Source organism: Maniola hyperantus, chromosome 12 (genome assembly GCF_902806685.2).
Source record: "Maniola hyperantus chromosome 12, iAphHyp1.2, whole genome shotgun sequence".
NCBI classification, from domain to species: domain Eukaryota; kingdom Metazoa; phylum Arthropoda; class Insecta; order Lepidoptera; family Nymphalidae; genus Maniola; species Maniola hyperantus.
Genome location: NC_048547.1, coordinates 3,010,480 through 3,037,731, shown reverse-complemented (window position 1 = coordinate 3,037,731; position 27,252 = coordinate 3,010,480). Strand labels below are relative to the sequence as shown.

Genomic DNA, 27,252 nt, shown 5'->3' with positions numbered 1-27,252 from the left:
GGTAAGCAGTGCATTTATGCCTCTATGACCTGCACGCCCCTGCATATAAGCCATTATAAACTGCCGTATTATCCTTGCCAGGATTCGAACCTTGTATAATACACTTATTATAAGACAATAGCGGTCACCATTGCGCTAGGGAAGTTTAAACAAAGTTATCTTAAATCTGTTCCAGAGTATTGGAAACTACTTAGGTACTATCAGTTATTAGTTAAGTTAAGTTTGGTCTAGTTTATCTCGTATCAGTGATTGCAATGATCCCATTACATAATTGAAACCAGCATTCGTTTTGTCTAGTCGCATCTTTAATTAAAGTAAGTTAGTTACCTACTCGCAAATCCCACTGGAATCCATCGCCGAAGAACGTAAAATGATACCTAACACAATGAATGTGGTATTTTATCCATATCCATACTTCCATACTTAATCCATACTATCCATACTAATATTATAAATGCGAAAGTGTGTCTGTCTGTCTGCTAGCTTGTCACGGCCTAACAGTTTAACAGATTCTGATGAAATTTGGTACAGAGTTAGCGTACATCCCGGGAAAGAACATAGGCTACTTTTTATCCCGGAAAACTAGAGTTCCAACGGGGTTTTTAAAACCTAAATCCATACGGATGGAGTCGCGGGCGTCATCCATACTATAATATTATAAATGCGAAAGTGTGTCTGTCTGTCTGTAGGTCTGTCTGTAGTACTGTCTGCCTGTCTGTCTGCTAGCTTTTCACGACTCAACCGTTCAACCGATTTTGACGAAATTTGGTACAGAGGTAGTTTGCAACCCGGGGAAGGACATAGGCTACTTTTTATCCCGGAAAATTTAAGAGTTCCCACAGGATTTTTAAAAACCTAAATCCACGCGTACGAAGTCGCGGGCATCAGCTAGTTGGTAATATATTCTTTACTTGATGACATATCTATATCCTCTCTATAATATAAAAATGAATCATCAAATGTGTTGCTCATCGCAAATCTCGAGAACAGCTGAACCGATTTCGCTAATTCTTTTTTTATAATATTCCTTGAAGTACGAGGCCATATGGTTCTTACGGAGAGAAACATTAAAAAAAATTTGAATCGACTTTTAGGCGAAACGAAGTTCGCCTGGGCAGCTAGTATATAAATAAAAGGAAAATATATAAAGGGAAAACCTACCCAACCTACCTACCAATCTTTTTAAATTAGTACCTAGCCAACTAGCGTGGCATATGTACTAATTTATAGTTTAGGTGTGCAACCGTATATTTTTAGACAGATACCTAACGTTAATAAAAAAGCCTCTCAATATTTTTCTCACATCTCAGTACAGTGCACGAGTTTCCGAGATAAAACCTGGCTTCTGAACTCATTTAACTTGCCTCAGCTATAAGATTTAACTTATAGTTTTTACCCACACTTTTTTCTTTTAATCCAATTATGACACTTGAAAGTGAATAAGTACAAATTTCAGCGACTTAATAGGACTTAATTTGTAGTGGTTTTGGTAGTCGGATTTTTTAATTATTTTTTTCTATCTTAAATTAAAGAATTCCAACAGAATATTTAAAAAAACCTGAACGCACGGGCATGAAGTCGCGGGCATATTAGGTGATAATAATTTTGTTAATATTAAAAAAAACCGGCCAATTGCGAGGCAGGCAGGCAATGAGGGTTCCGTAATACAGTCGTATTTTTTCGACATTTTGCACGATAATTCAAAAACTATTATGCATAAAAATAGATAAAAATCTGTTTTAGAATGGACAGGTAAATCCCTTTCATATGATACCTCACTTGGTATACTTACTTTGAAAGTTGAAAATACAAATACTTATTTGTTCATGAAGTTATATCAAGTGGGGTAACATATTGAAGGTCTTTACCTGTAAAGACCTTCAATATGTTACCCCACTTGATATAGTTATCTCACTTCGAAAGTTGAAAATACTAATTATTAGTTCATGACCACAATTTAATTTTTTTTGTGTGATCTTACCCTAAATTCACGGTTTTCAGATTTTTCCCCAAATGTCAGCTATAAGATCTACCTACCTGCCAAATTTCATGATTCTAGTTCAACGGGAAGTACCCTGTAGGTTTCTTTACAGACAGACAGACAGACAGACAGACAGACAGACAAACAGACAGACAGACATACAGACAGACAACAAAGTGATCCTATAAGGGTTCCGTTATTCCTTTTGAAGTACGGAACCCTAATAAAATAAAAGCTGACCCATGTCTGCGATCTCACCTGGTGGTGAGTGATTATGCGTTTTATAAGATGGAAATGGGTTAGCACTTAACATGGAAAGGGTGGCAATTTTTATTAATCACACCCCCCTTATTGATTTTTACGTTAACACTAGAATTACTTTATTTTTATCATACCTTGATAATCAATTTTTTTTGGAGTAACGTGTAGGGGAGGGCTCCGGACGTAAAATTAAATGAAACTGGCTCTAATCACTTTACAGCCCCTCGGGCGCTGATAAATATAAAACAGCTTAACTTGTTAGGGAGTTAAAAATGAATATTTTTACGAAAAAACTTGTTAGCACTTGGTTGTGGTCTTAGGGTCAGCGCAAGTCATAAAATTCCAAATCCCTGCCAGGAATCGAACCCGGGACCTCCCACTAATAAGACCACCACTGCGCCAGGGAGGTTGTCAAACTAAATAACATGTCCATAGAGACACACAATAAAGGGTAAAACAAACTATGGAATGCGTCCGTAAGCCGCGGCTGACATAGTTGTGTAAGTTGGAACGCGGTTTGCGAGATATCTATGCGACGTCCGAGCGTTCAAGGTTTCGTCCGCGACTTACGTCAGTTTGCACAGTTCAGTGTAATAATTATAATATGTAGGTATTATCCAGATACCTATAAGCAGTGGCGTGCACAGGGTTGAAGCCAGGGTAGGCATTAGTTAGCTAGGAACCTGTTTATTGGCAGGTCGTAATGAAAAATATGCATTGAGCTATTACAACTGGGGTAAGCAGTGCATTTATGCCTCTATGACCTGCACGCCCCTGCCTATAAGTCGCAACTGTCAGCTGCGTCTGTCAGCCTCACCCGATAATTAATGTCAATAACAATTTACGGCTCAGTGAATCTATTTTAATGTTTCATTTATTGATTGACTAGCTTATGCCCGCAATTTCGGCCACGTGGACTACACACATTTACAACCCGTATTTTACCCTCTTAGGAGTTGAATTTTCAAAAATCCTTTCTTAGCGAGTTTCTATGTCATAGCTATCTGCATGCTGATTCGTCCAGTTGTTTGAGCGATTATAACTTGGTATTAAACGATAAGATAGCAGTTCTTAAGGCCTGTCAAAATAAATTTATTAGGTAAGTAAGTATATTGTTAATAAATCAATGATTATAGTATTAATACTTTAAGCTACGAGTAAGTGGCCATTTATGGCGAGTAGCAGAGGCAGCTTATTTACGTCCTTAGCAGTGTGATGTGTGAATACATTTACAGTTCTTTACACTACTGACACGTTACAACGTACACGGTGACGCGCGCTATATGCCCAAGCCTTTAATCAGCAATGTCCAAACAACACTTGACCAACTTGACGTTAAAAATATTATCTCGTATTGATTTCTTCATTTTTTATCATTTCTAATCATTCTAATCATTCTCGAAGATAACCGTCGATTTTGGCACCTCATTTGGCCATTAAGAGCCGTACTCCGATGTGATAGCTAGTCTTTTAGATAAAGAGTCATAGTTAGTGCGTATGTTCGTATTTATGTATCTCAGTAAGGACTGCGGTCTAGCATACAACGATTCTGCGGTTTGCTTCTTACAATGGCTAGTGGAAATCACACTATGAATAAGGTAACGTACATTTTTCGTCTCTATTTTTTATATTTATTATTACTTTAAAACTAAACAATGCCGTTAATTGCTATTTACCCTAGACTTGTATAGTAGGTACTTTTCTCTCATTTGCGAGGAAATACCTAATAAAGAAAGGAATTCAAGAAAAACATTACATTACAGTTTGTACAGTTATCAACGATATAAACCTAATAACTAATTGATAAATAATTGAACATTCTTATTTTGATGAACTGAGTACTCATTTTTATTAAACAACTTAAAAATTATGTTATGAAAACTTCCACACTAATTTTCGCCAATTTGACTACGCGTGGTTTCATTCTAATTTTAAACTTTTACAAAAAGAAATGCTTAAAAATAATATAACCTGCTGCTAGTGGGAGCCATTTAATATATTACTAGCTTATGTTCACGACTTCGTCCGCGTGGACTACACAAATTTAAAACCCCTATTTTACCCCCTTAGGGGTTGAATTTTCAAAAATCCTTTCTTAGCGGATGCCTACGTCATAATAGCTATCCGCATGCTAAATTTCAGCCCGTTCCGTCCAGTAGCTTGAGCTGTGCGTTGATAGACCAGTCAGTCAGTTAGCTTTTCCTTTTATCTATATAGAAGATTTGCTATTACCGGTTGAGGAAATTCCGTCCTTAATAAATTTAAATACTAAACTATAAATCTAGCAGACCGATATAACATTTTTCAGAATTAAATCAAGCGAAAGTCGTTCAAGAAATAAAATCAGAAGAGAATTTCTAGCGAACAAACATTTTAGTCGACTATTCAAATCCAAGACAAGAAATATTCAAGTGTACCTGGGTAGCCATTAGTTCTTCTTGTCTTTGTGAATTGTGCATAATATTATTTGCGCATCGAGAATCGAAATCGCCAATTTAGTATTGAGACACGATATACCTATATATTTTTCTAAAAATGTTGTGATATACGTATTATTATGATGTAAGATGTTATTGTTATTGCTTTTAAGAAGTTTATAAGATGTGGCTGTTGTGTTAAACGATTTCATAATAAGCAGAAGGTACAATTACTCAATTTGATTTTGTATGACTTCATAACTGCGGTAAATCTGTATACATATTATACAAAATTTAAAGTCCTGACTGACTGTCTGACTGACACACAGCCTAAACCGCTGGTCCTAGAGACATGAAATTTAGAGGGCGTGCTCTTTGTAAGGAGTGAGTATCCACTAAGAAAGGATTTTTTGAAAAAGGTGGTTTAAATGGGGTTTAGAGATATGAAAATCGGAGTTTAGATTATTCGTTTTAAATAATAAAAACCTGTCAAACTCATTATTTTTAAACTGGACACTTCAAGTAAAGATTTTTATGTAAGCCTCTGAAAATGACACTGCTAGCAGTGTCATCTTCAGAGGCTCAATTTGATTGCCATATAAGCCTACTTTGTCGCATTAGTTTACAAATTGCGAAAAACCAAATTAAATTTGAATTTCCATTGTCTTCCACCTTAAACCACGAAATAAGTTTAAAATCATTACTTTGTTTTAGGAAAAAGCGACAGACAGTCCACCTCCCAACGACAATGCATCTCAGACTCCTGAGAGAGCAGGGTGGGGACGTCCCCTGGAATTCATATTAGCGTGCCTTGGATACGCCGTAGGATTGGGGAACGTGTGGCGATTTCCTTATTTATGCTACAGAAATGGTGGTGGTAAGTGCTACTTATATAAAGTTTTATTTATTTGAGACAATATAGATAAATCTAGAAATTTTGAGGCAGCTTTTTTATAAACCATAATATTACTAATTAAGACGATGCCCACGACTTCATCCGCGTGGATTTAGGTATTTTAAAAATCCTGTGAGAACTCGTTAATTTTCCGGGATAAAAATCTTCGGTTTAAATATTTAAATCGAAGATTTTTATCCCGGAAAATTAACCTACCCGATTATCTGCCCTCGCCTACGGCTCGGGTAGATAAACGTCTCGGATAAAATAACTTGTTTTATGCCCTTGTTGTGCAATCTACTATTGTTTTATTCTTTTGCAAAAAGCTTCTCAAAAATTTCCACAAGCTCTCCATTGCGGAAATTGCGGATTTTATCAAAAGAAAGTACGAGGACCGAGCTAGCTGAGAAAATAAGTTAAAGAGAGTTTTGTAATGCGAATATTGTCTTTTCTCTCTAGCGAATGAGTATACATTTTGATATGTATTTTTCCTCGTGTAAAGGCGGAAACAAATCACCTATAGGACGCGGCTAGCAGCCGCGACTTAAATAGGTGTCTGGACAATAATTTTAAATTATTTTTTAATTTCATTTAAATGGACAATCGACAGGTTACAAAATTAATATACTCTTCAATAAACTAGACGAAATGCAATACATATTGTTGCTATATTGTATACTGTGATTCCCACAGCTTGCGATAAGAAACTAGATTAGATAGATTGTCAGTTCAAAGGAGAAAAAACTAAAAAGAATGTGGACAAGAGAATAGATGCTATTAGATCCAGCAAACTGTGACAATCAACTAACTGAATCTAGTGTCACGTACAAAAACATCTTATAAATTATAGCAAATTAAAAATAGCCAAAACCTTAATATAGAAAAAAATTAAAATGCATAAATGCATGTACTGAACTGTACACACTGTCGGACGTTAGTCGGGGACGTAAGTAACCTTGAGCTCTTGGACGTCCGAAAGATATCTCGCAAGCCGCGTCCCAAATTATGACTGTACAGTTATACAGCCACTCGCGATCCTCTATTAATCTGTGCACTCGCGGATGTCAGTCGTGGTTTACGGATGCATCCCATAGTTTGTTTCATGCTTTATGTTCCTACGTGGAAGCATTTTGAAAAATAAATTCTTGAGTGATGTTTTGTTGTGGATAATGTTTTTATTTATCCATCCTTTGAGCATGGACATCCATGTTGACCATGGACCTTGAGCCAACGTTACGCTGTTCTTCAATAAATAAAAACAAGTTCGTAACGCATTTGTTCCTGAATCTCATGAATTAAAGTTTATTACTAGACTTGTCTTTGGCTTAGTTTAATAATATTTTATAACCGAATTAGCGTCTGATTTTGGGTGTATCCTTCGATCGGTAACATTGACTGCTTCCATTATAGATTGATCAGTGATGATACATCATTTACCCACAAAGAGGTAAGGTATCAGACAAGAGCTAATTTAGGATATATTATAGAAGCAAAAAAGAACCTGTAATAGTTTGTAAAAAGTGTTCTTCCTTTTTTACTAGTGATGTCCGTGGTTTTAGGTTCTTTAAAAATCTCGCGGGAACTCTTTGCATTCCGACAGACTGACTGACTGACTGACTGACTGACTGACTGACTGACTGACTGATTGATCTATCAACGCACAGCTCAAACTACTAGACGGATCCGGCTGAAATTTGGCATGCAGATAGCTATTATGACGTAGGCATCCACTAAGAAAGGATTTTTGAAAATTCAACCCCTAAGAGGTTGAAATAGGGGTTTGAAATTTCTGTAGTCCACATTTTCTTTGAAAAAAGAAAGTGTTATATTTTCTTGTAAGGTGGGCGACTCCGATTCGCATTTGGCCGATTTTTATAAATAATATCTGTCCCGGCTGTACTCACGTATTTAGTCAACGTTAGCCCGACTAGTTTCGAACCCATACGGGGTCCTTTTTCAAGGGAGTCAGTTCGCGCACGCGTCGCGATTGTGACTGCGAGCTGCGCGTGCCGCTACCCGTCGAGCCCGTTGTTACTGAATCCCTTAAAAAAGGACCCCGGATGGGTTCGAAACTAGTCGGGCTAACGTTAACTAAACACGTGAGTACAGCCGGGACAGATATTATTTATAATGGAAATCACTCACGGTAGTTTAAAAGCTAAAAAGATTTTTGTAAAGTTTGAGCATATTTGTTTCAGGTGCATTTTTGATTCCCTTCTTCATAATGCTGGTGTTAATCGGCCTACCAATCTTCTACTTGGAACTGTATATCGGACAGTACACAGCACTCGGTCCAATCAAAGCGTTCGGTTCAATCGCTCCGTTCTTCAGTGGCTTGGGATATTGCACCTTGGTAGTAATCAGCCTCATCTCAATATACTACATGATCATCGTGGCTTGGACTGCGTTCTATACATTCATATCAATCGGAGGGGATATGGCGTGGGGGTCTTGTGAGAATGAATTCAATACTGACTGTAAGTATTCTTCCTATTATTATTTACTAGCTACCCGGCTGCTGGCATACCTACGTTGCATTGCCTTTCAAAACGTGCATTAATAGTATTATATTTGTATAGAAGCAGGCGTTACTTACTTTGCGAAAATCAATGAACCAAAAGCTTAATTTGCTATAATCCGCTGAAACTTAAAAAGATAAAACGACATAGGTACGTTTTACTTTTACCTACTCCTTTTAAAATAAAATATCATTCATGACTCAAAATGATGAAATGAAAAAATTATTCATTTTTCATACATAGAAATGAAAATACGATCCTAAACTCTCGTCTTTACGACTCATTCATATTATTTGAGTCGTAGGTACGGTATTATAAATTTACGACTGTAGAAATTCAATATTATTGAAATAAAAATAGCATAGAGTAATTTTAACATTTTCTTTTGCATAAAGATAATAATGTATAATCATGTTGCTTTAGTAATATAGAGAGAGCCTGTGAGGGCCATACCTTCGTTAATTTATGAAAGCGGTATATTATGTCCCACCACCACCAGTATTGAAAAAGGTAGCATGCTCCAAGTACGACCGAAATGATGCCGAAAAGATTTATCCAAAAGTTTTTTCTCTACTCTCTTTATTTTAAAGAAAATTGAAAAAACTACCGTTAGAAAAGACATATTATTCGATTAATGATGACCTTGTAGATAAGTTTTAGATTTATTTAAATTTTTGACATTAATTGTCTATTTTTTGAATTTTTCTTTGCGACTAAGTATTTAATGTGACTGATTTTATCAAAACTATGTACACGTTGTTAGGTATATCATAACATATTGCATGCTAATAGGCAGAATTTGGCTGTACCTTTTTGTTTTTGTAACATCTTTACTGTTTACCCATACCTATTCGCAATAAAGAAATTTGAATTGAATTGAAAATGATGATACCGAAAAGAGCATTCCGGGCTTTCTCCTGTAAAAGTATAATTAATAAAAAATGTAATTAGATTGTTACAGCGGTGCTTACGACAAAGCTTGCCGAGTCAACAACACAGGAGATGCAGCGGACCTCACATATTACATGCGCCGATGTATGAGCATCGGGGAGATATGCCAGATGACGGGACTGGAGCCCTACGATGGGAAAAACTGTTGGAACGGAACGGAAATCATCCCGTGGTTCAACAATGTCAACAGGGTGCTAGCGTCAGAAGAATACTATAAGTAAGCAATTCTTTTTTTGGGTTCCGTACCTCAAAAGAAAAACGGAACCCTTATAGGATCACTTTGTTGTCTGTCTCTCTGTCAAGAAACCTACAGGTTACCGCTGACCTAGAATCATGAAATTTAGCAGGTAGGTAGGTCTTATAGCAGACATTCGGGGGAAAATCTGAAAACCATGAATTTGTGGTTACATCACATCAAAAAAATTAAATTGTGGCTCATGAACAAATATTTAGTATTTTCTCGTGCAAACTGAATAGTTACACTTGCAAAGTGGTAAAATGTGTGTCCCCCCCCCCCCCCCCCCCTGTAAATTCTAGAATAAGAGAATCATAAAACAAAAAAATATGTGATGTACATTATCATGCATAATGTCGATAAAATATGATTGTAGTACGGAACCCTCAGTGCCCGAGTCTGTTTCGCACTTGGCCGGTTTTATTATTCAAATCGATTATGCTATTCAAATTATGAGACAATATCGACAATGTTATGGCGACAAAACAGATTTAATCGTATAGTCGTGTAATTAAACGCGATTATTTGATAATAATTAAATTATCAATAAACTTTATCTTAACGATCACAAATCACCGCTTTTTTCCGTACCGATAAAAAAAGGGTTATTAACAGCTATTAAATCATTTTTAAATGTAGCGGTGATAGATAGATAGATGCACATCGAACTTTAGAAAGAGATAACGGTTTCGTAGAGCGGTGTCTCTGTCGTCGAGACAGATAAAACGTCAAATAGGTATGTGTGACAGAGACGACTTTCTATGAAGCCGACATCTCTTTTTAAAGTTCGATGTGCAATATTTTCTGCAGGGTACTGTAAAGACGTCTTCTAGTCGGTAGGTACGGGGTTTGATCCCGGGCACGAACATCTGACTAATCGGAGTTAGGTAGCAATTAAGTATCACTTGCTTCAACCTTCATGCCTGGGAGTTCGCCATAATGTATTCAAAGCTGTGTGAAGTCTGTCAATCCTAATTAACCATAAAAAACCGGCAAAGTTCGAGTCAGGCTCGCGCACCGTGGGTTCTGTACTACAGTCGTATTTTTTCGACATTTTGCACGATAATTCAAAAACTATGATGCATAAAAATAAATAAAAATCTGTTTTAGAATGCACAAGTAAAGCCCTTTCATATGATACCCCACTTGATATAGTTATCTTACTTCGAAAAATGAAAATACTAATTTTATTAGTTCCCGACCACATTTTTTTTGTGTGATGTAACCTAAATTCACGGTTTTCAGATTTTTCTCCTTATGTCTGCTATATGACCTACCTACATGATTCTTAGTCAACGGGAAGTACCATGTTGATTTCTTGACAGACAGGCAGTCATACAACAAAGTGATCCTATAAGGGTTCCGTTTTTCCTTTTGAGGTACGGAACCCTAAAAATAACATCACTTTAATAGTATTTGTCTACAATTGAAATTGCATCTTACCTACCGTAATGAAATAACGGCTTTTTAGTAACATTACTATGAATATGTGCCATCAATAAGTTACAAAGCTGTTCGGACGTTTTTGATGAACTTTTCTTAGTGATTGATACGGAAAACATAGTTTTACTTGTTTAATAAATCAATGGAAAAACTTAAAAATACATATGTTTCGCAGCGAACGTGTTCTGGGTAGAGGTGGTGCGACGTGGGAGAATTGGGGCTCTATACAGTGGCATCTCGTTGGCTGCCTGTTTTTCTGCTGGGTGGTTGCTTTCTTATGCGTCATCAAGGTAACGTTTTTAGGATTCCGTACCCAGAGGACCCGTACCCGTTCCGTACCTTATTACTAAGACTCCGCTGTCCGTCCGTCTGTCTATCCGTCAGTCCGTTTGTCCGTCTGTCACCAGGCTGTATCTCATGCACCGTGATAGACAGTCGAAATTTTCACAGATGATTAATTTTAATTTAATTTAAAACAACTTTATTGTTACTAAAATTACAGAGAGTAAGAATACAGGATACACTTAAAAAACAAAGGTGTATTTCTAACCAAACTTTGCTCGGCATCTTTCAACTTTTTTTTTAGGGATGACACCTATCTTTATTGTTTTAGGGTGTACAATCAGCTGGGAAGGTGGTGTACTTCACAGCCCTATTTCCATACGTCATGTTGACTGCGCTACTCATTAGAGGAGTAACTTTGGACGGTGCGAGCGATGGTATCCTATTTTACCTGTTACCTGACTGGGGGACACTGCTGACAGCAAGAGTTTGGGGTGACGCAGCCTCACAGGCAAGCATTATGTTCATCATTAAGGGGTTACATTAGTGTGTCTTATTTTACCTGTTACCTGACTGGGGGACACTGCTGACAGCAAGAGTTTGGGGTGACGCAGCCTCACAGGCAAGCATTATGTTCATCATTAAGGGGTTACATTAGTGTGTCTTATTTTACCTGTTACCTGACTGGGGGACACTGCTGACAGCAAGAGTTTGGGGTGACGCAGCCTCACAGGCAAGCATTATGTTCATCATTAAGGGGTTACATTAGTGTGTCTTATTTTACCTGTTACCTGACTGGGGGACACTGCTGGCAGCATGAGTTTGGGGTGACGCAGCCTCACAGGCAAGCATGATGTTGATCATTAAGGGGTTACATTAGTGTGTCTTATTTTACCTGTTACCGATTGAGAGATCAGGCTGAGAGCAATAGTTTGGGGTGACGCAGCCTCACAGGTAAGCATTATGTTCATTATTAAGGGGTTACATTAGTGTGTCTTATTTTACCTGTTACCTGACTGGGGGACACTGCTGGCAGCATGAGTTTGGGGTGACGCAGCCTCACAGGCAAGCATTATGTTCATCATTAAGGGGTTACATTAGTGTGTCTTATTTTATCTGTTACCTGACTGGGGGACACTGCTGGCAGCATAAGTTTGGGGTGACGCAGCCTCACAGGCAAGCATTATGTTCATCATTAAGGGGTTACATTAGTGTGTCTTATTTTATCTGTTACCTGACTGGGGGACACTGCTGGCAGCATGAGTTTGGGGTGACGCAGCCTCACAGGCAAGCATTATGTTCATTATTAAGGGGTTACATTAGTGTGTCTTATTTTACCTGTTACCTGACTGGGGGACACTGCTGGCAGCATGAGTTTGGGGTGACGCAGCCTCACAGGCAAGCATTATGTTGATCATTAAGGGGTTACATTAGTGTGTCTTATTTTACCTGTTACCGATTGAGAGATCAGGCTGAGAGCAATAGTTTGGGGTGACGCAGCCTCACAAGTAAGCATTATGTTCATTATTAAGGGGTTACATTAGTGTGTCTTATTTTACCTGTTACCGACTGAGAGATCTGGCTGAGAGCAATAGTTTTGAGTGACGCAGCATCACAGGTGAGCATTCTCTTCATCGTTAAGGAGTAACATTAGTGTGCATTATTTTACCTGTTACCAGAGTTTGAGGTGAATATAATATAATATCATTAATCTTTTGATAATATTCGGAATTTCGGACAGGTACCTAATGTTAATAATTGCGACGCGTTCCTATCTATGATATTTATCACCAATGACGTGTTAAGCATACAGGAAACGATAGGTAAATGTTAGCAGGTGATTATTTTCTTATTACAAGGATGCGAACACATGAGCAATTTTTTATGTCAATAAAAGTTTCGTCTCCCAAATCAAGAGTTTTTTCTAAAAGTGCGTGCACGACAGAACTTTGACAAAACGATTATTCCCCGAAAAAAATAAATTAAAAAATTGGTATGCGCGCGACCTATGATATTGAAACAATGTCATTAATTGATGAATAAACCCCTAACTTAACTTTACTTTATCCATATTAATATTATGAAAGCGAAAGTGTGTCTGTCTGTCTGTCTGTCTGCTAGCTTTTCACGGCCCAACAGTTTTACCGATGTTGATGAAATTTGGTGCAGAGTCAGCTTACATCCCGTGGAAGGACATAGGCTACTTTTATCCCGGAAAATTAAAGAGTTTCCACGGGATTTTTATAAACCTAAATCAACGTGGACAAAGTCGCGGGCATCCGCTAGTATAAAATAAAATTAATCTCCTTGAAAGTCGCACTTTGACGTCATTAAAAATTAACTTAACTTGATGAAAAACAATTTGCGTTAAGTAAACCTCAAAGTAAAACAATTGCGTATTAATTAAATAAAGCACAGTTTAAATCTGCTCCTCCGAAAAGCTATTCGTTCGGCCATTAAACTTTGAAAACTTTGACAAACATTAATCCTTCTAAAGGATTTATTGATAACAATTTTCCTCTAAAGTTGATCGCATACCATACCAGCCGTGCTGAAACATTTGTTTCGGCACGATGCTCGGTGGTATGGTAAACGTCTCCTAAGCAACGATTTTTTTAATCATTTAACAAAGTCCAATTAATTGAGCGCAGAACAAGTACTTTGTATATTTTTTATTCCAATATAGGTTTACGCTTGACGATAATCAAGCTTATTGGAATTTATATATTTGGTCATGCTTATTGGAAACCAATGATGAACTCTATATTTTTGTTCAGTGCTTGTCTAGAAAATATCTATTCACTCTTGCCTTCAAGGTACTCATGTCATATATGGATTCATTCAACATCTATAAGGTTCATCTCAGAAACGTAAAAAAGTTGTGTGCGAAAAGATTGACCGTGCAATTTTGAGAGTATCTAAACATTTTTTCATAGACATAGAAAATCAATCAATAAAATATAATTGTTGTATACGACGCGCTTGGTGCGGTAACTAACATGTGCGATTAACTTTGATCTCTTGTGGTACATAAATAAACACCATTAAGCTTAATTAAGTTGAAAATTCGAACAAACCGTGTGGCTATTAATAAAAAGTTTCTTTATTCACGCTGTTTTGTTAAAAGAAATTTTCGAAATATTTTTCGCTCGAGCTTCTCTTTACTCGTAAGAGACTTTGGCAAATTTGTTCGAACCAACTTTGCCTTCTTGTTACTTTACTTAAACGTCTTGTTTACATGAGTTTAAAACACAAGTTACACCATCTGTTATAGAGAGAGCCAGCGCGTGCTTGACCTTCGTTATTTTATAAAAGGTGAAAGTTTCTCTGCGTATTTTCCCCAACACTGGGAGGAACGTTTATTTGGATGATGGCTTTGGCAGATAACGGGTAATAAAGGCGTACAAAATCTTACGTCAAAGTATACTTACAGTTTTTTTTTATTTTTCATAATTTACTTATTTCACTTTTTTATATAGATTTTATTTTCAACAGATATTCTATTCCTTTGGCGTCGCGTGCGGGTCTCTGATAACCTTGGCATCATACAACAACTTCCACAACAACTGCCAGTTCGACGCCATCTTTGTCTGCCTCACGAACTTCGGGACGTCGATCTATGCCGGGTTCGCGATATTCTCCGTGCTTGGCTTCCAAGCTCAAATGATGGGGGTGAGCGTAGATGGTGAGTAAGCTTGGTAAAAGATAAAAAACCGGCCAAGTGCAAGTCAGACTCGCGCACCTAGGGTCGTGCAAAATATCGAAAATCACAGTCGTATTTTTCGATATTTTGCACGATAAATCAAACACTATTATGCATCCGAAAACCGTGAATTTGTGGTTACATCACAAAAAAAATTGTTCACGAACCAAATATTAGTATTTTCAACTTTCAGAGTAAGATAACTATACCAAGTGTATCATATGAAAAAGCTTGACCTGTACATTCTAAAACAGATTTTCATTTATTTTTATACATTATAATTTTGATTTATCCTGTAAAATGTTTAAAAAATACGACTGCAGTACGGAGCTCTCGGTGCCCGTCTGACTCGCACTTGGCCTTTTTTTAGTTGTTTTTGGAAACAAGGCAATCTGATAAGACAAGGGACACAATCTCTTTAGCGTTTTGCGACACCCTTGATGTTAGCGAACTAATGGTTGTATCACCCTATTTTGTATACAATTAAGTACAAACGGGTAATGCTGCCAGCATCTTGGGTACAATGCCTCGCTGCGGTGGTCTCGATGAGGTTTTAGATTTAATTTAATTTATTTTAGTTTTAATTTAATGTTGTTTTTTTTTAGATTTAAGTTTATGAATAGTTTATTTGTTAACCATTAAGTACAAAGCAAAACAAATAAAGTTTGTTCTATCGACTTCTGCCAGTCCTCCGTTTCGGCCCTATGCTGACCACCGACCAGCCACGATATGTACTCCGTCTAGTCCAGACTCTAGACCTCAGCCGACTGTATAACGTACTTACTTTTTTTTATAAAAATGGCGAGCAAACGAGCAGGCGGGTCACTTGATGTTAAGTGATTACCGCCGCCCATGAACATTTGTAGTACCAGAGGAACCACCATTGCGATGCCGGCCTTTCAGATTTTTGGTGAAACAATAAATGATTTGTTTATTTAGAATCGACTGTTAGGCGGTACGAAGTTCGCCGGGTCAGCTAGTATCTTATAAGGATTAATACAACCGTCACTACTATTCTTTTTTATACCGGCTGCGACTCCGAATAATGGATTGAGCAAATAATAGACATTAATAGAATCACTGTAGCTATCCAATTTAGTGGTGTTAGCTCGAGTTAATTCAATTTTGAAACTGCGTTATCTACAATCTGGAGCAACGACTCGCAACTAGACTAGCTTGCAGACTTGTTTATTATGTTAGTGAAATTGGATAATTTGTGATTTCAATTGTTTTAATTGGAATGCTTTTAACAAATTAACTTTAACTACGAAATGAAATGAAAATTTATTTACAAAAACTATGTTAACAAAAACTATAGAGCGCACTTTGACTTTAAACGAGACAGATTTATGTCAGAGATATAGCTCTGTCTCGTTTTAACTCTGTCTTAAGTCTAAGCAAAGTCGGAGTGCGCTCTATAGATTTCACCCTCAGTATCCTTTCTTTTGGCAATGGGCAGGGAACATAGTTCGTACAACTGATAGACGTTGGGGTCCCAAGGTGCTGGAATGGCGACCTTGCACCGGAAGACGCAGCGTTGGAAGACCCCCCACTAGGTGGACGGACGACATCAGACGAGTCGCAGGGAGCCGCTGGATCCAGACGGCGCAAGACCGTGGCGTGTGGAAGTCGCTACAAGAGATACCTATGTCCAGCAGTGAACGTCTATTGGTTGATGATGATGATGATCCTTTCTTACCAGATGTGGCTGAGCAAGGTCCAGGATTGGCGTTCGTGGCGTACCCAGAAGCGTTGCTGCAGATGCCCATACCGCAGTTCTGGTCCATTACGTTCTTCTTCATGCTTTTCATCCTAGGCCTTGGCTGCCAGTTCGCTGGCATCGAGGCCATCAACACTGCTATTGTGGACCAGTGGCCTCAGTTGAGGAAGAGATACTGGATGGTGAGTTGCACATGGTTGGGGGGTATTTCAGACTAGAAGACGCGTGGATTTAATCTATATATATAAAAGGAGAAGGTGACTGACTGACTGACTGACTGATCTATCAACGCACAGCTCAAATTACTGGACGGATCGGGCTGAAATTTGGCATGCAGATAGCTATTATGACGTAGGCATCCGCTAAGAAAGGATTTTTGAAAATTCAACTCCTAAGGGGGTGAAATAGGGTTTTGAAATTTTGTAGTCCACGCGGACGAAGTCGCGAGCATAAGCTGGTCTTAAATAAAAGGAAAAGGTGACTGACTGACTGACTGATCTATCAACGCACAGCTCAAATTACTGGACGGATCGGGCTGAAATTTGGCATGCAGATAGCTATTATGACGTAGGCATCCGCTAATAAAGGATTTTTGAAAATTCAACTCCTAAGGGGGTGAAATAGGGTTTTGAAATTTTATAGTCCACGCGGACGAAGTCGCGAGCATAAGCTAGTCTTAAATAAAAGGAAAAGGTGGCTGACTGACTGACTGATCTATCAACGCACAGCTCAAACTACTGGACGGATCGGGCTGAAATTTGGCATGCAGATAGCTATTATGACGTAGGCATCCGCTAAGAAAGGATTTTTGAAAATTAAACTCTAAGGGGGTGAAATAGGTTTGAAATATGTGTAGTCCACGCGGACGAAGTTGCGAATATAAGCTAGTTATATAAAATTGTAATGGGAACTCTACGATTTTCCAGCTATTTATATCTGTGTCAAATTTCGTTAAAATCGGTAAATCAGATGACCCTTTGAAAATCCCATGGGAACTATATTTTTATTTTTCGGAATAAAAAGTAGCCTATGTCCGTCCCGGGTTGCAAGCTATCAGTCTCTGTACTGAATTTCAAAAAAATCCACGACAGTAAGAACTCTTTGACATCGACACGCCTATACAAATACATAAATATTCTTTTATTTGGGTCCATAGCGCAAACTCAGTACACAGAATAAAACACAGAAAAATAACACAAATACTTAGTTCTAAAATACGGCTTTCCATGCATTTCAACCGTGGAATCACCTTGATGTTCATCCGTGCATCTGTGCATCAGTCCTTCTGTCCTTCAATCTGACACAGCAGTTTTATATTTGCTCAAACAGTTAACAAAAGAAAATCTTTCCGAGGGTAACATCTGACCTTTCGAAGCCAGTAACCCCTAATCCCTATTCGCCAATAAATCGAATACAGATAAAAACCTGACACATCAAATAAAAACTTGCTCGAAGCTTTGGAAAATAAACGAGTATGATAGGTATTATTTTGTAATATTTCATATAAGACCAGCAAATTGCTATTGCGCTGGAACCATGTCTCATTAACGTGGAAATAACGTCATTTTGACGTCATTTGACGTATATTTAAGTAAAAATATACCATCTGCTCGAAGCTTCAGTCTAGTGCTGACGTCACTAAAATTGCAGCCACGCGCATTAGCAATTTGTGTGACTTATAACTATGCTTATACTATATATAATCTCTCTATGACTTCTGATATCAATTTAAAATTTTCACAACTCATTCTCAATCATCTCATGAGCTGACGGTTCCTGGAAATCTTCATCAATTGCACCGTCACCGCAATCCAGCCATGTGGAATTATATTCTGCTATTGCTGATTCAACTGATGCCGACATTTTTAACACTTATGTCCAGTTATCAGTATGTCTGGATGTTTCGACGGGTCTCACCCGTGTAGTATTGCCGCACTCTTTTTGACGGTAACTTTATTATGGGAAGTACCTTCAAGTCAAGTCAAGTATAAATTTAAAAAAAAAACACCTTGTGTCATGTGATAGACTATCGTACAGTGAAACAAGGCTCTCTTGGGCCTTGAATGACATTGACAGGGGGGCGATGGAGAACAAAGGCTTAGAATATTCTAAAAAAAAGAAAGGGGATGCTTGGCGGCAACGTAAGTTCAGATTTTCGCCACGCGCCAAAATAGCCTTGTCGCACTGTACCGTAATTTTCCATTCTAAAGCATTGATTGCCTCGGAATAAAAAAGACTGCAGCAGCTTGCCACATTTTTAAATTAGTTTCTTCGATGTGAAACAGTACCTACTTACGGGTAGAGTTTCCAATAAAATTATGTCCGCTTAATCCTTGCAGGTGACGGCCAGTACATGTTTCACGTGTTTCCTCCTCGGACTACCGATGTGTTTCAGCGGCGGCGTGTACCTGTTCACTCTGCTCGACATGAACACTGCCTCCTGGGCTATATTGTTGATCGGTATGGCTGAGGTAAGTTTGAAACATCGCCGCATTTTTTTTTTTTTTTATTTATTTATTCAACTCCTTAAATCTAGCATTACAGGAAATATTCCTAATGCACTAGATTAAGCTTTAAATATTATCTAAATCTAATTAATATATTAAACTAAAAATTAAAAAAAAAGAAAAATTATATTACAGGCATAGTAATACCTGTCCACTGTCGGTATAGGTACACACTGTATAAGTTCCGCAAATTGCTAATGCTCGTGGCCGCCATTTTAGTGACGTCGGCACTAGACTGAAGTTTCGCGCTGATGGTAAGTATATTTTTATTTGGGCTGACGTCAAAATGACGTCATTTCGATGTTAATGAGACATGGTTCCAGCGCAACAGCAATTTGCGGGACTTATAATATGATATAGGTACTTATTTCGTAGTGTGCTAAGGAACTATATTCAACTACGTTCCTCCCTCGTCTTTGTATCATCGGATTGCGAGGCATCATGACGATCATCACATGATATATAGATCGCGACAGGTTGAGATGGCGGTCGGGGTATGAGGTCGGGGGACGCACCGCACACCCGCACGTCACCTGCACTATCCCGCATCGTCTTAATGCGGGGCTGTGCGGGTGTGGGGCCGTTCCCATCATAGAATGTTGATCATTAACACATATAAATGTTGTCACGAATGTTGTTCATGAACACATTTTCATTTATTTCTTGTGATGTAACCACAAATTCACAGTTTTTAGATTTTTCCCCTCATGTCTGCTATAAGACTTACCTACTGTCCTGCCAAATTTCATGATTCAACGGGAAGTACGCTGTAGGTTTATTGACAGACCGACAGACAGACAGACAGACAACAAAGTGATCCTATAAGGGTTCCGTTTTTCCTTTTGTGGTACGGAACCCTAAAAAAACAAATCCTCTTTCGCCCAAGTCTGAGAGCTTGCAAATTAAATTATAACACGGACTCGTTTAAGTAATTCCGAGTCAATCTTTCCAAGCTGAACTTGCTCTAAAGTATTTTGCTCAGTTCGTTGGTCCCAATCTTTTTAGCAAGGGAGCGTGTGACAATTTAACTATATTATGTAATATCTCTTAAAAGCTATAGTCTATAATCACGTGCTTAGTCGACGTTAGCACCGTTAGTTCGAACCTATCCGGAAGGACCCCGGATGGGTTCGAAACTAGTCGGGCTAAAGTCGACTAAACACGTGAGTATAGCCGTTGAAAGATATTATATATAATGGAAATCACTCACGATAGTTTAAACGCTACCTCTTTCTGTGCGTTGTGATACTCATTGCTGTGGGCTGTGACCCGTTCTTTTGATTGTTGTTTTGATAGAAGTAATATTTTAGTTTAGAACATCTCTACCTTATCTCTATCATCTCTAGATTAGTTTAGGTATATTGAAATTTACAATATTTACACTATTTTTGTTCTTCACTAGCTGATGCCCGTGACTTCGTTCGCGTGGATTTAGGTTTTTAAATCCCGTAGGAACTGTTTGATTTTCCGGGATAAAAAGTTGCATATGTCACTCTCCAACTCTTTAACTATGCCCATGAAAAACTCACGTGAATCCGTTGTTCCGTTTGACGTGATTGAATGACAAACCAACAAACCATTTATATCGCATTTATAATATGGGTAGTGATTTACAACAATATCTTGATCAATATCAACAATGACTAATATAGAGAAAAGTACCTAAACTATTGGCAATTGAAAAATAAGAATTAGACATTATGTGAAGGTAGGTATAGGTACTTAGGCAAAGGACAATAACAGAATTTCTATAGAACCGTGACCCATTTTATTATATAAAAGTCGCTTATACGTATGCTTTATGGAGCATTTTGTTACTGTTTCATCACTGATAAAAAAACAGGATTTAACACCTCTAGAACTTGCGGTTTTTCATTAAATCTAAGTTTAAGTCACTATGATTCTAGGTTATATGCAATTTACCTATAATATTGTGAAACTAAATGGAAACTAATAGTAACATCCGCAAGTTTAAAATCACAATTTTTAATTTTTAAGTGGTTATTTAATACTAGGATAATTATCATTAATTTATATTGTGTGTAAATTGGTGGGTCAGGATCTGTCGTTTTCCTTTAATAAAACTAACGCAATCTAACTTGCAAAGTCCTCTGGTCCTGACCGAGTCATGGGCTCCGATACTAAAGGTATTTCGTCTCCAATCTTTTTAGACAGAATCCAATGAATATTAATTTACTTTTATCCACCGAGTATCTCCAGTAAAGCCCCGGGTGATATGGAGTTTCGTAAGGCAGCACGACAATGTTTAAATCGCCTCGGCTTTAAGTAATTTGTTCCAGGCACGTCTTTTCTTTATTTAGATATAAAAGCAAATGTTTAGTGATGAAAATGTTAAATTATACGTTTAGATTGTAACAAATGTTACAATCAGAAGCCGTTCTTAGTCAAAACGTGTTTTACCTAGAAAACTAATTCTAATTTAAAGCTTTTGGCACGTATAACTATCTAAAAACAAATTCTATCGCAAACGCATGCAGTCTTGTTTATTCTAGCATAAATTATCTGATGACAGCGGGTTCAAAGTAGCCTATTTTACTTTTTGATTAATTATCTGCTTGTCTGTGAAAGTCCCGTCAAAAAGGGTTCAGCCATTCCGAAGATTAGCCCGTTCAAACAGACAGACAGACAAAATTTTTAAAAATGTGTGATTGAGTTATGGTACAGTTCAAATAACCATAATATTATTATGAGCTTAATTTGAGGTAGGTAGTATTAGTATTTCGAAATTACAGACTGACACTTCAATTTTATTTATTAGTATAGATTAGTATAGGAGATACCGTGGAATTCGTTTTTACTAACTAAAATGCGTTTAAACTAAGAACGGATTTTAACTGTAACATGGATACTACGCGCAAATAAGCTAATAAAACTTTGTTATTAGTCTAATTTAGCGTTAACGTGCGTGATTTTCTGATTTTCATTGGAATTGTATGCGTGTTCAATAATTTTCTTCATAGAAAAATCTGTCAAATCAAAAAGGCTGCCAATCCACACTTCGTCACTGGTGGTTTGAGGTTGTGGCGGTTACCACAATAGTAACTAGATGGCGCTGTTCAATCGATGACGTAGTCCCGAACAAATGTACCGCCGATAGCAATCGCACTAACGGAGTTTTCTGCAATCTGGACTATATATAGATGTTTCAAGACATAACCGTCGGCCCAGCTGGCGCTACCGAGCACAACCAACCGCTCGGTGGGAGATCTCCCCTTTGGTACGGTCGAGCCTGCACACCGCTCCCGTACATTGGTGACCCCGACGTGATCAAGAACGGTCGCACACCTCAACAACCGACGAAATCAAGAATGGTCGCACACTACAACAGCCGACGTCATCGAAGATCAACCGCACACCGCCGCACTCCGCACCGCACTCAACGTGATCAAGGGTGATCGCATACACCGCAACACCTTTGGATCACACACCGCAAGCCGACGTCTCCTCCAACTCCAAGTCTACAGCAACAGCAATCACATCGAGGCCTGTAAGACGGATGTAGCACAGCTTCGGGGCACAATGGCTCTGCACTCCATCACCAGCTACAAGCGTCCTGGTCTACCGCTTCTCTGGATGGTTAGCAGCCATTGCCCTTCACACGCCTTCACGCTACAACGCCACCTCTCTTCACTGCTTCACACTACGCGTTCATCTCGGAGGAGAGTGATGTGTTGGTACGGTCGAGCCTGCACACCGCTCCCGTACAAGGTGTAAACCTCATTTTGAGAAGAGACCTATGCTCTGACATGACGATGGGTCGATGATGCTATTACATATTAATCTATGATGCTATCATCATCATTACCGACCGATAGACGTCCACTTCTGGACATAGGTATCATAGTATGATACCAGTCATAGGGACTTCCACATGCCACGGTCTTGCGCCGCCTGAATCCAGCGGTTCCCTGCGAAATGTTTGACGTAGTCAGTCCACCTAGTGGGGGATAACTTCCAACACTGCGCTTTACAGTGCGAGGTCGCCATTCTAGCACCTTGGGACAGCAACGTTTATGGTTTTTTACGAACTGGGGCACATAGATGCCATTGGCCCATTGCCACTCGGGCTGCGTTCGGGAAGCTTCGAGATGTCTTCTCGTCCAAAATTTATCAGTACTTGAAAATTGCCAGTGATAATATTATGTATCCCGAGATATATCATATTATAATAGTTAACTATGAGCCTTATAGCCTCAGGCACAGATACGGTCAGATGCTGAGGGCCATAATGATGAGAAGGGAGAACAGAGAAAAGCAAGAAAAAAGGAGAGAGAGCAACCAGACGGTCAGCACGAAGTAATTTAATACGGTTCCGTGCTGATTTCACAGAGGGGGAGGTTCTTTTAGTCCGTGCAAGTCACACACCCTGTCGACAGGGAAGTCCGTTAGGGATTTTTCCTCCTCATAGGAAAAAAACTATTATGGATCCGAGACTGTCGTTACCTATGAGCCTCATAAGAAAGCTCAAAGTCACTCAGTGGGCGATGGAGAGAAATGCTTGGGGTTTCTTACGTGATCAAATCAGAAATGAAGAGATCAGATAAGAACCAGAGTAACCGGCATAGCTCAACGGGTTGGGAAGCTGAAGTGGCAGTGAGATGATGACATAATGATGATTTATTGTTTTAGTGCACCGCAGTATCGTGGAGCTATGGCATCAACCGTGCTATGCGAGACTTGGCATCCATGAACATGAAGTTGGGTATCGTCATGCGAACTTATTGGAAAGCTACGTGGATGGTTACAGTGCCTGTTGCTAGTATTGTAAGTAAAATATATATAATATAAAAATGAATAACTAAATGTGTTGGTCATCGCAAATCTCAAAAACAGCTGAACCGAACTAAATCTTTTTTTATAATATTCCTTGACGTACGAGGATGGTTCTTACGGAGAGAATTTTTAAAAAATTTGAATCGACTGTTAGGCAGAACGAAGTTCGGCAGGGCAGCTAGTAATACATAAATTCCAAATTCTGGAGGGACAAAACAATTAATTTTATTAATTAATTCTTTATTTGAACCAAATAATATTAATGTAAGTACTACCAGTAAAAGTAATGTAAAACTTTCATTGAATAGTTATTTGTTTTTTTTTAACAGACAAAAATTTTTTTTTTCCAAAATCTGAATTGGGTCTCGGGCAACCAAGGTGTATAAACTTTGTTCAGTTTCTTGGTTCCCCGGGGACTATTGTTTTTTGGCCCATAAAGGATATATACCTATCATACATGGTTTGTTTTTTCATTCGCAGAGTGTCCTAGTATTTGTGTTTGCAAATTGGATGCCGCCGGGCTACGAAGACTATGTGTTCCCCTTGTTTGCGGACCTATTAGGATGGGCTATCGGACTCTCCACGCTGGTGTTCTTCCCCATTGGTGTTTGTTGGGTTCTATACCGTGGATACGTAAGTTATTGGCCAGTCGTACCCCTATCCATACCATACTCCTTCCAGGTTAGTTAATAGGTGAGATCGCAGTCAAGGGCTAACTTGTATAGGAATATATATAAAAAAAGTCCACTCCTTTTCGGGAGGTCGGGAGTTTGATCCCGGGCACACACCTTTAACTTATCGGAGCTATGTGCGTTAAAAAATTAAATATCACATCGTGAGGTAACCTGCATACCTGATGTTTGTGAAGTCTGCCACTCCGCACTTGGCCTGCGTGGCGGAATATGGCCTCTAAATCCTTCTTATTCTCAGAGGAGACTTGTGCTTGACGACCTCCCTGGAGCACTAGTGAGCGCTGTGATCTCCTAAGAGGGAGGCTTTGGTTCGATTCCTGGTATGGTTTGTTTGGCTCTGGTCTGATCTGGTGGGAGACTTCAGACATGGCCAGTTACCACCCTACTGACAAAGCCATATCATCATCATCAACCGAAAGGCGTTCACAGCTGAACATAGGTCTCTAGTAGGGACTGCCACATGCCAAGGTCTAGATCCACCTGAATCTAGCGGCTCTCTTTGACCCGCTTGATGTTGTCTGTCCACTAGTGAGAGGTCTTCCAACGCTGGGGTTTCTGTAAGTGAAAGCGTAGCGTTGGAAGACCAACAAAGCCATGCCACAGTAATTTAGGGTTCCGGTACGAAACCTACCGAGTAGAAACGCAGCCATACCCTTAGTCCCTTACCAGGTTAGCCCGCTTCCATCTTGGACTGCATCATTTATTACCCGTTACCATCAGATGCGATCGCAGTTGAGCTGGATCTCCTCCTCCCTCTTTAATTCTCCTTATATTTTTTTTGCTTATTTTTTCAGAGAGGTAAAGAGCTGTTCACGCCAACGATACTCTGGAAGCCAGCCGTCAAGACTATAGAACCAACTCCAGATTCTATCACATCTAACGTCAGCCCAGATCGCGCTGAATATGATAACGTTGCGTACATAACTTAAAAATGTATGGACACGCTCATAGGCTGCCATCAAGTTAGAGTCACGCTCGTCAATATTTCTATTCCATTCCATTCCATTCCATGCCATTCCATTCCATCCCAGTCCATCCCATCCCATTTCATCCCATCCCATCCCATCCCATCCTATCCTATCCTATCCAATCCAATCCTATCCTATTCTTTTATATTCTAATTTCTATTCTATTCATTAATCTATAGTTTCTTTTGTATACATCGATCTATAATAATTAATGTTTGTATATAACAAAGGAGAACCGGATTGACTTAAATATCAACATACAGCTCGAATCGCTGGATCATGAGCATTGAGCATGTAAACGTAGACTCTCAAATAAGAAAGGATTTTCAGAAATTCCACTCGAGTGAAGTGGACTTAGTAGATATTTACTCGTAAAGGATGAATAAAAATATAAGTAATAAAAATGCAACGCACTACAAAGCTACACTGGGTCAATAATATATTGGTGATTATGTATAAGAATAAGAATAAGAATAATTTATTTAGAATTTGGAATTTAGAATTTAGACACAAGAAACAAGTTTCCTACCCTCTGCACTAGGAAAACCCTTATAATATAGTTTTCCGTTATAAATGTTATCTTCCGAAGCAGTGGTAAATTAAACTAGTTGACGATTCAAAAGCACTTGTAAAAGTTTACTTGAATAAAAATATATTCTATTCACACTAAGGTCCACTTAAAGTTACGTTACGGTAAAACTTGACCATCAAAAGAAGCAAAATGGGTTGCAAAAGTAACAGGGTTGAATATTCAATAATCCTTTCTTAGCGGATGTCTACGTCATAATAGCTGTCTGCATACCTTTCAGCCTAATTCGTTCTGTAGCTTTAGCTGTGCTTTCCCTGTTATTATATAAAAAAATATGTAATTAGATTGTCGAACGCGCGGTGGCTTTACTTTGATGGCATTTTGGTAGGCAGTAAATAAATAATTTGGAAAGTGCATAATATAAAAGTTAATACGAATAGTAAGTAATAAGGAATATTTAAGTCTATAAGAGTAATGAAGATCTGTACCTAACAATGAGTTATTTTTGTATGAGAGTGATAAATAAACCTTGTTAAGAATTATTTTGGTTTTTATTAAGGTCCCCGACCCGATGGGTACCAACCTGGGATGGGTAATAGGCTCCCCTATTACTGAACCTCCGCTGTCCGTTCATCCGTCCGTCCATCCGTCTGTCTGTCTGTCTGTCAGCGGGCTGTATTTCGTGAACCGTAATAGGTAGAGTTGAAATTTTCACGGAGTTATGTGCGTTTTTAAGCAATTAAATATCACTTGCTTTAACGATGAAGGAAAACATCGTGAGGAAACTTGTTTGCCTGAGCGATCTCCATAATGTTCTCAAAGGTGTGTGAAGTCTGCCAATCCGCACTTGGTCAACGTGGTAGACTATTGCCCTTTTCATTCCGAGAGATGACCTGTGCTTAATAATAGACCGGCGCGGCGGTGCAGTCGATTATGATGGTGAAGATGATGATGATGTTCCTTATTTTACGACCTTATTTTGTATCCATCTTTGATTGATGATCAGATCACTTATGACCGTTTGAGATTGCAGTCAAGGGCAAACTTGTATCTGCATAATGAATAAATAAATAAAAACACAAAAACATTCTAGTCATAAAACTTTGAAAAGCTTTACGAAGAAGAGTGCTAAATATAAACAATGCGCTAAAGTTGTCGAGTCTTAATGCCTACGTCTGAACAAATTTGCACCTGCTCCCAAAACTTTCGGTCTTAGATTGTAAAGCCTGAGTCAAACAAACTCCACGACGGTAGCGCAGCGCAATGGCAACCTCCTTCATGCGGTTCATAGTCGTTTTAAAACGATAGTTTTAGTACACGCAAAAATCGAAACACGTGTCGAGTATTTTTATATA

General features: G+C 38.5%; 1 protein-coding gene across 1 annotated transcript; it reads left to right on the top strand.

Annotated features, from left to right (window-relative positions):
- The first annotated feature begins 3,699 nt into the window (after window positions 1-3,699).
- LOC117987174 (sodium-dependent proline transporter-like) lies at window positions 3,700-25,397 on the top strand. Its single transcript, XM_034974132.2, has 12 exons — window positions 3,700-3,840; window positions 5,374-5,536; window positions 7,753-8,031; window positions 9,025-9,241; window positions 10,878-10,992; window positions 11,316-11,495; window positions 14,480-14,669; window positions 16,390-16,589; window positions 18,747-18,878; window positions 23,565-23,699; window positions 24,189-24,341; window positions 25,195-25,397. Exons 1-12 carry the CDS (start codon window positions 3,811-3,813, stop codon window positions 25,327-25,329), a joined length of 1,929 nt encoding a protein of 642 aa, XP_034830023.1. The 5' UTR covers window positions 3,700-3,810; the 3' UTR covers window positions 25,330-25,397.
- Window positions 25,398-27,252: the final 1,855 nt, after the last annotated feature.

What these genes read in the sequence shown, in the direction of transcription:
- LOC117987174 (XM_034974132.2), top strand. Translation starts at nt 3,811, where the DNA reads ATGGCTAGTGGAAATCACACTATGAATAAG. An exon ending in GAATGAATTCAATACTGACT is followed by an intron (nt 8,032 to 9,024) that starts GTAAGTATTCTT and finishes AAATGTAATTAG; the next exon opens with ATTGTTACAGCGGTGCTTAC. An exon ending in GGGGTGACGCAGCCTCACAG is followed by an intron (nt 11,496 to 14,479) that starts GCAAGCATTATG and finishes TATTTTCAACAG; the next exon opens with ATATTCTATTCCTTTGGCGT.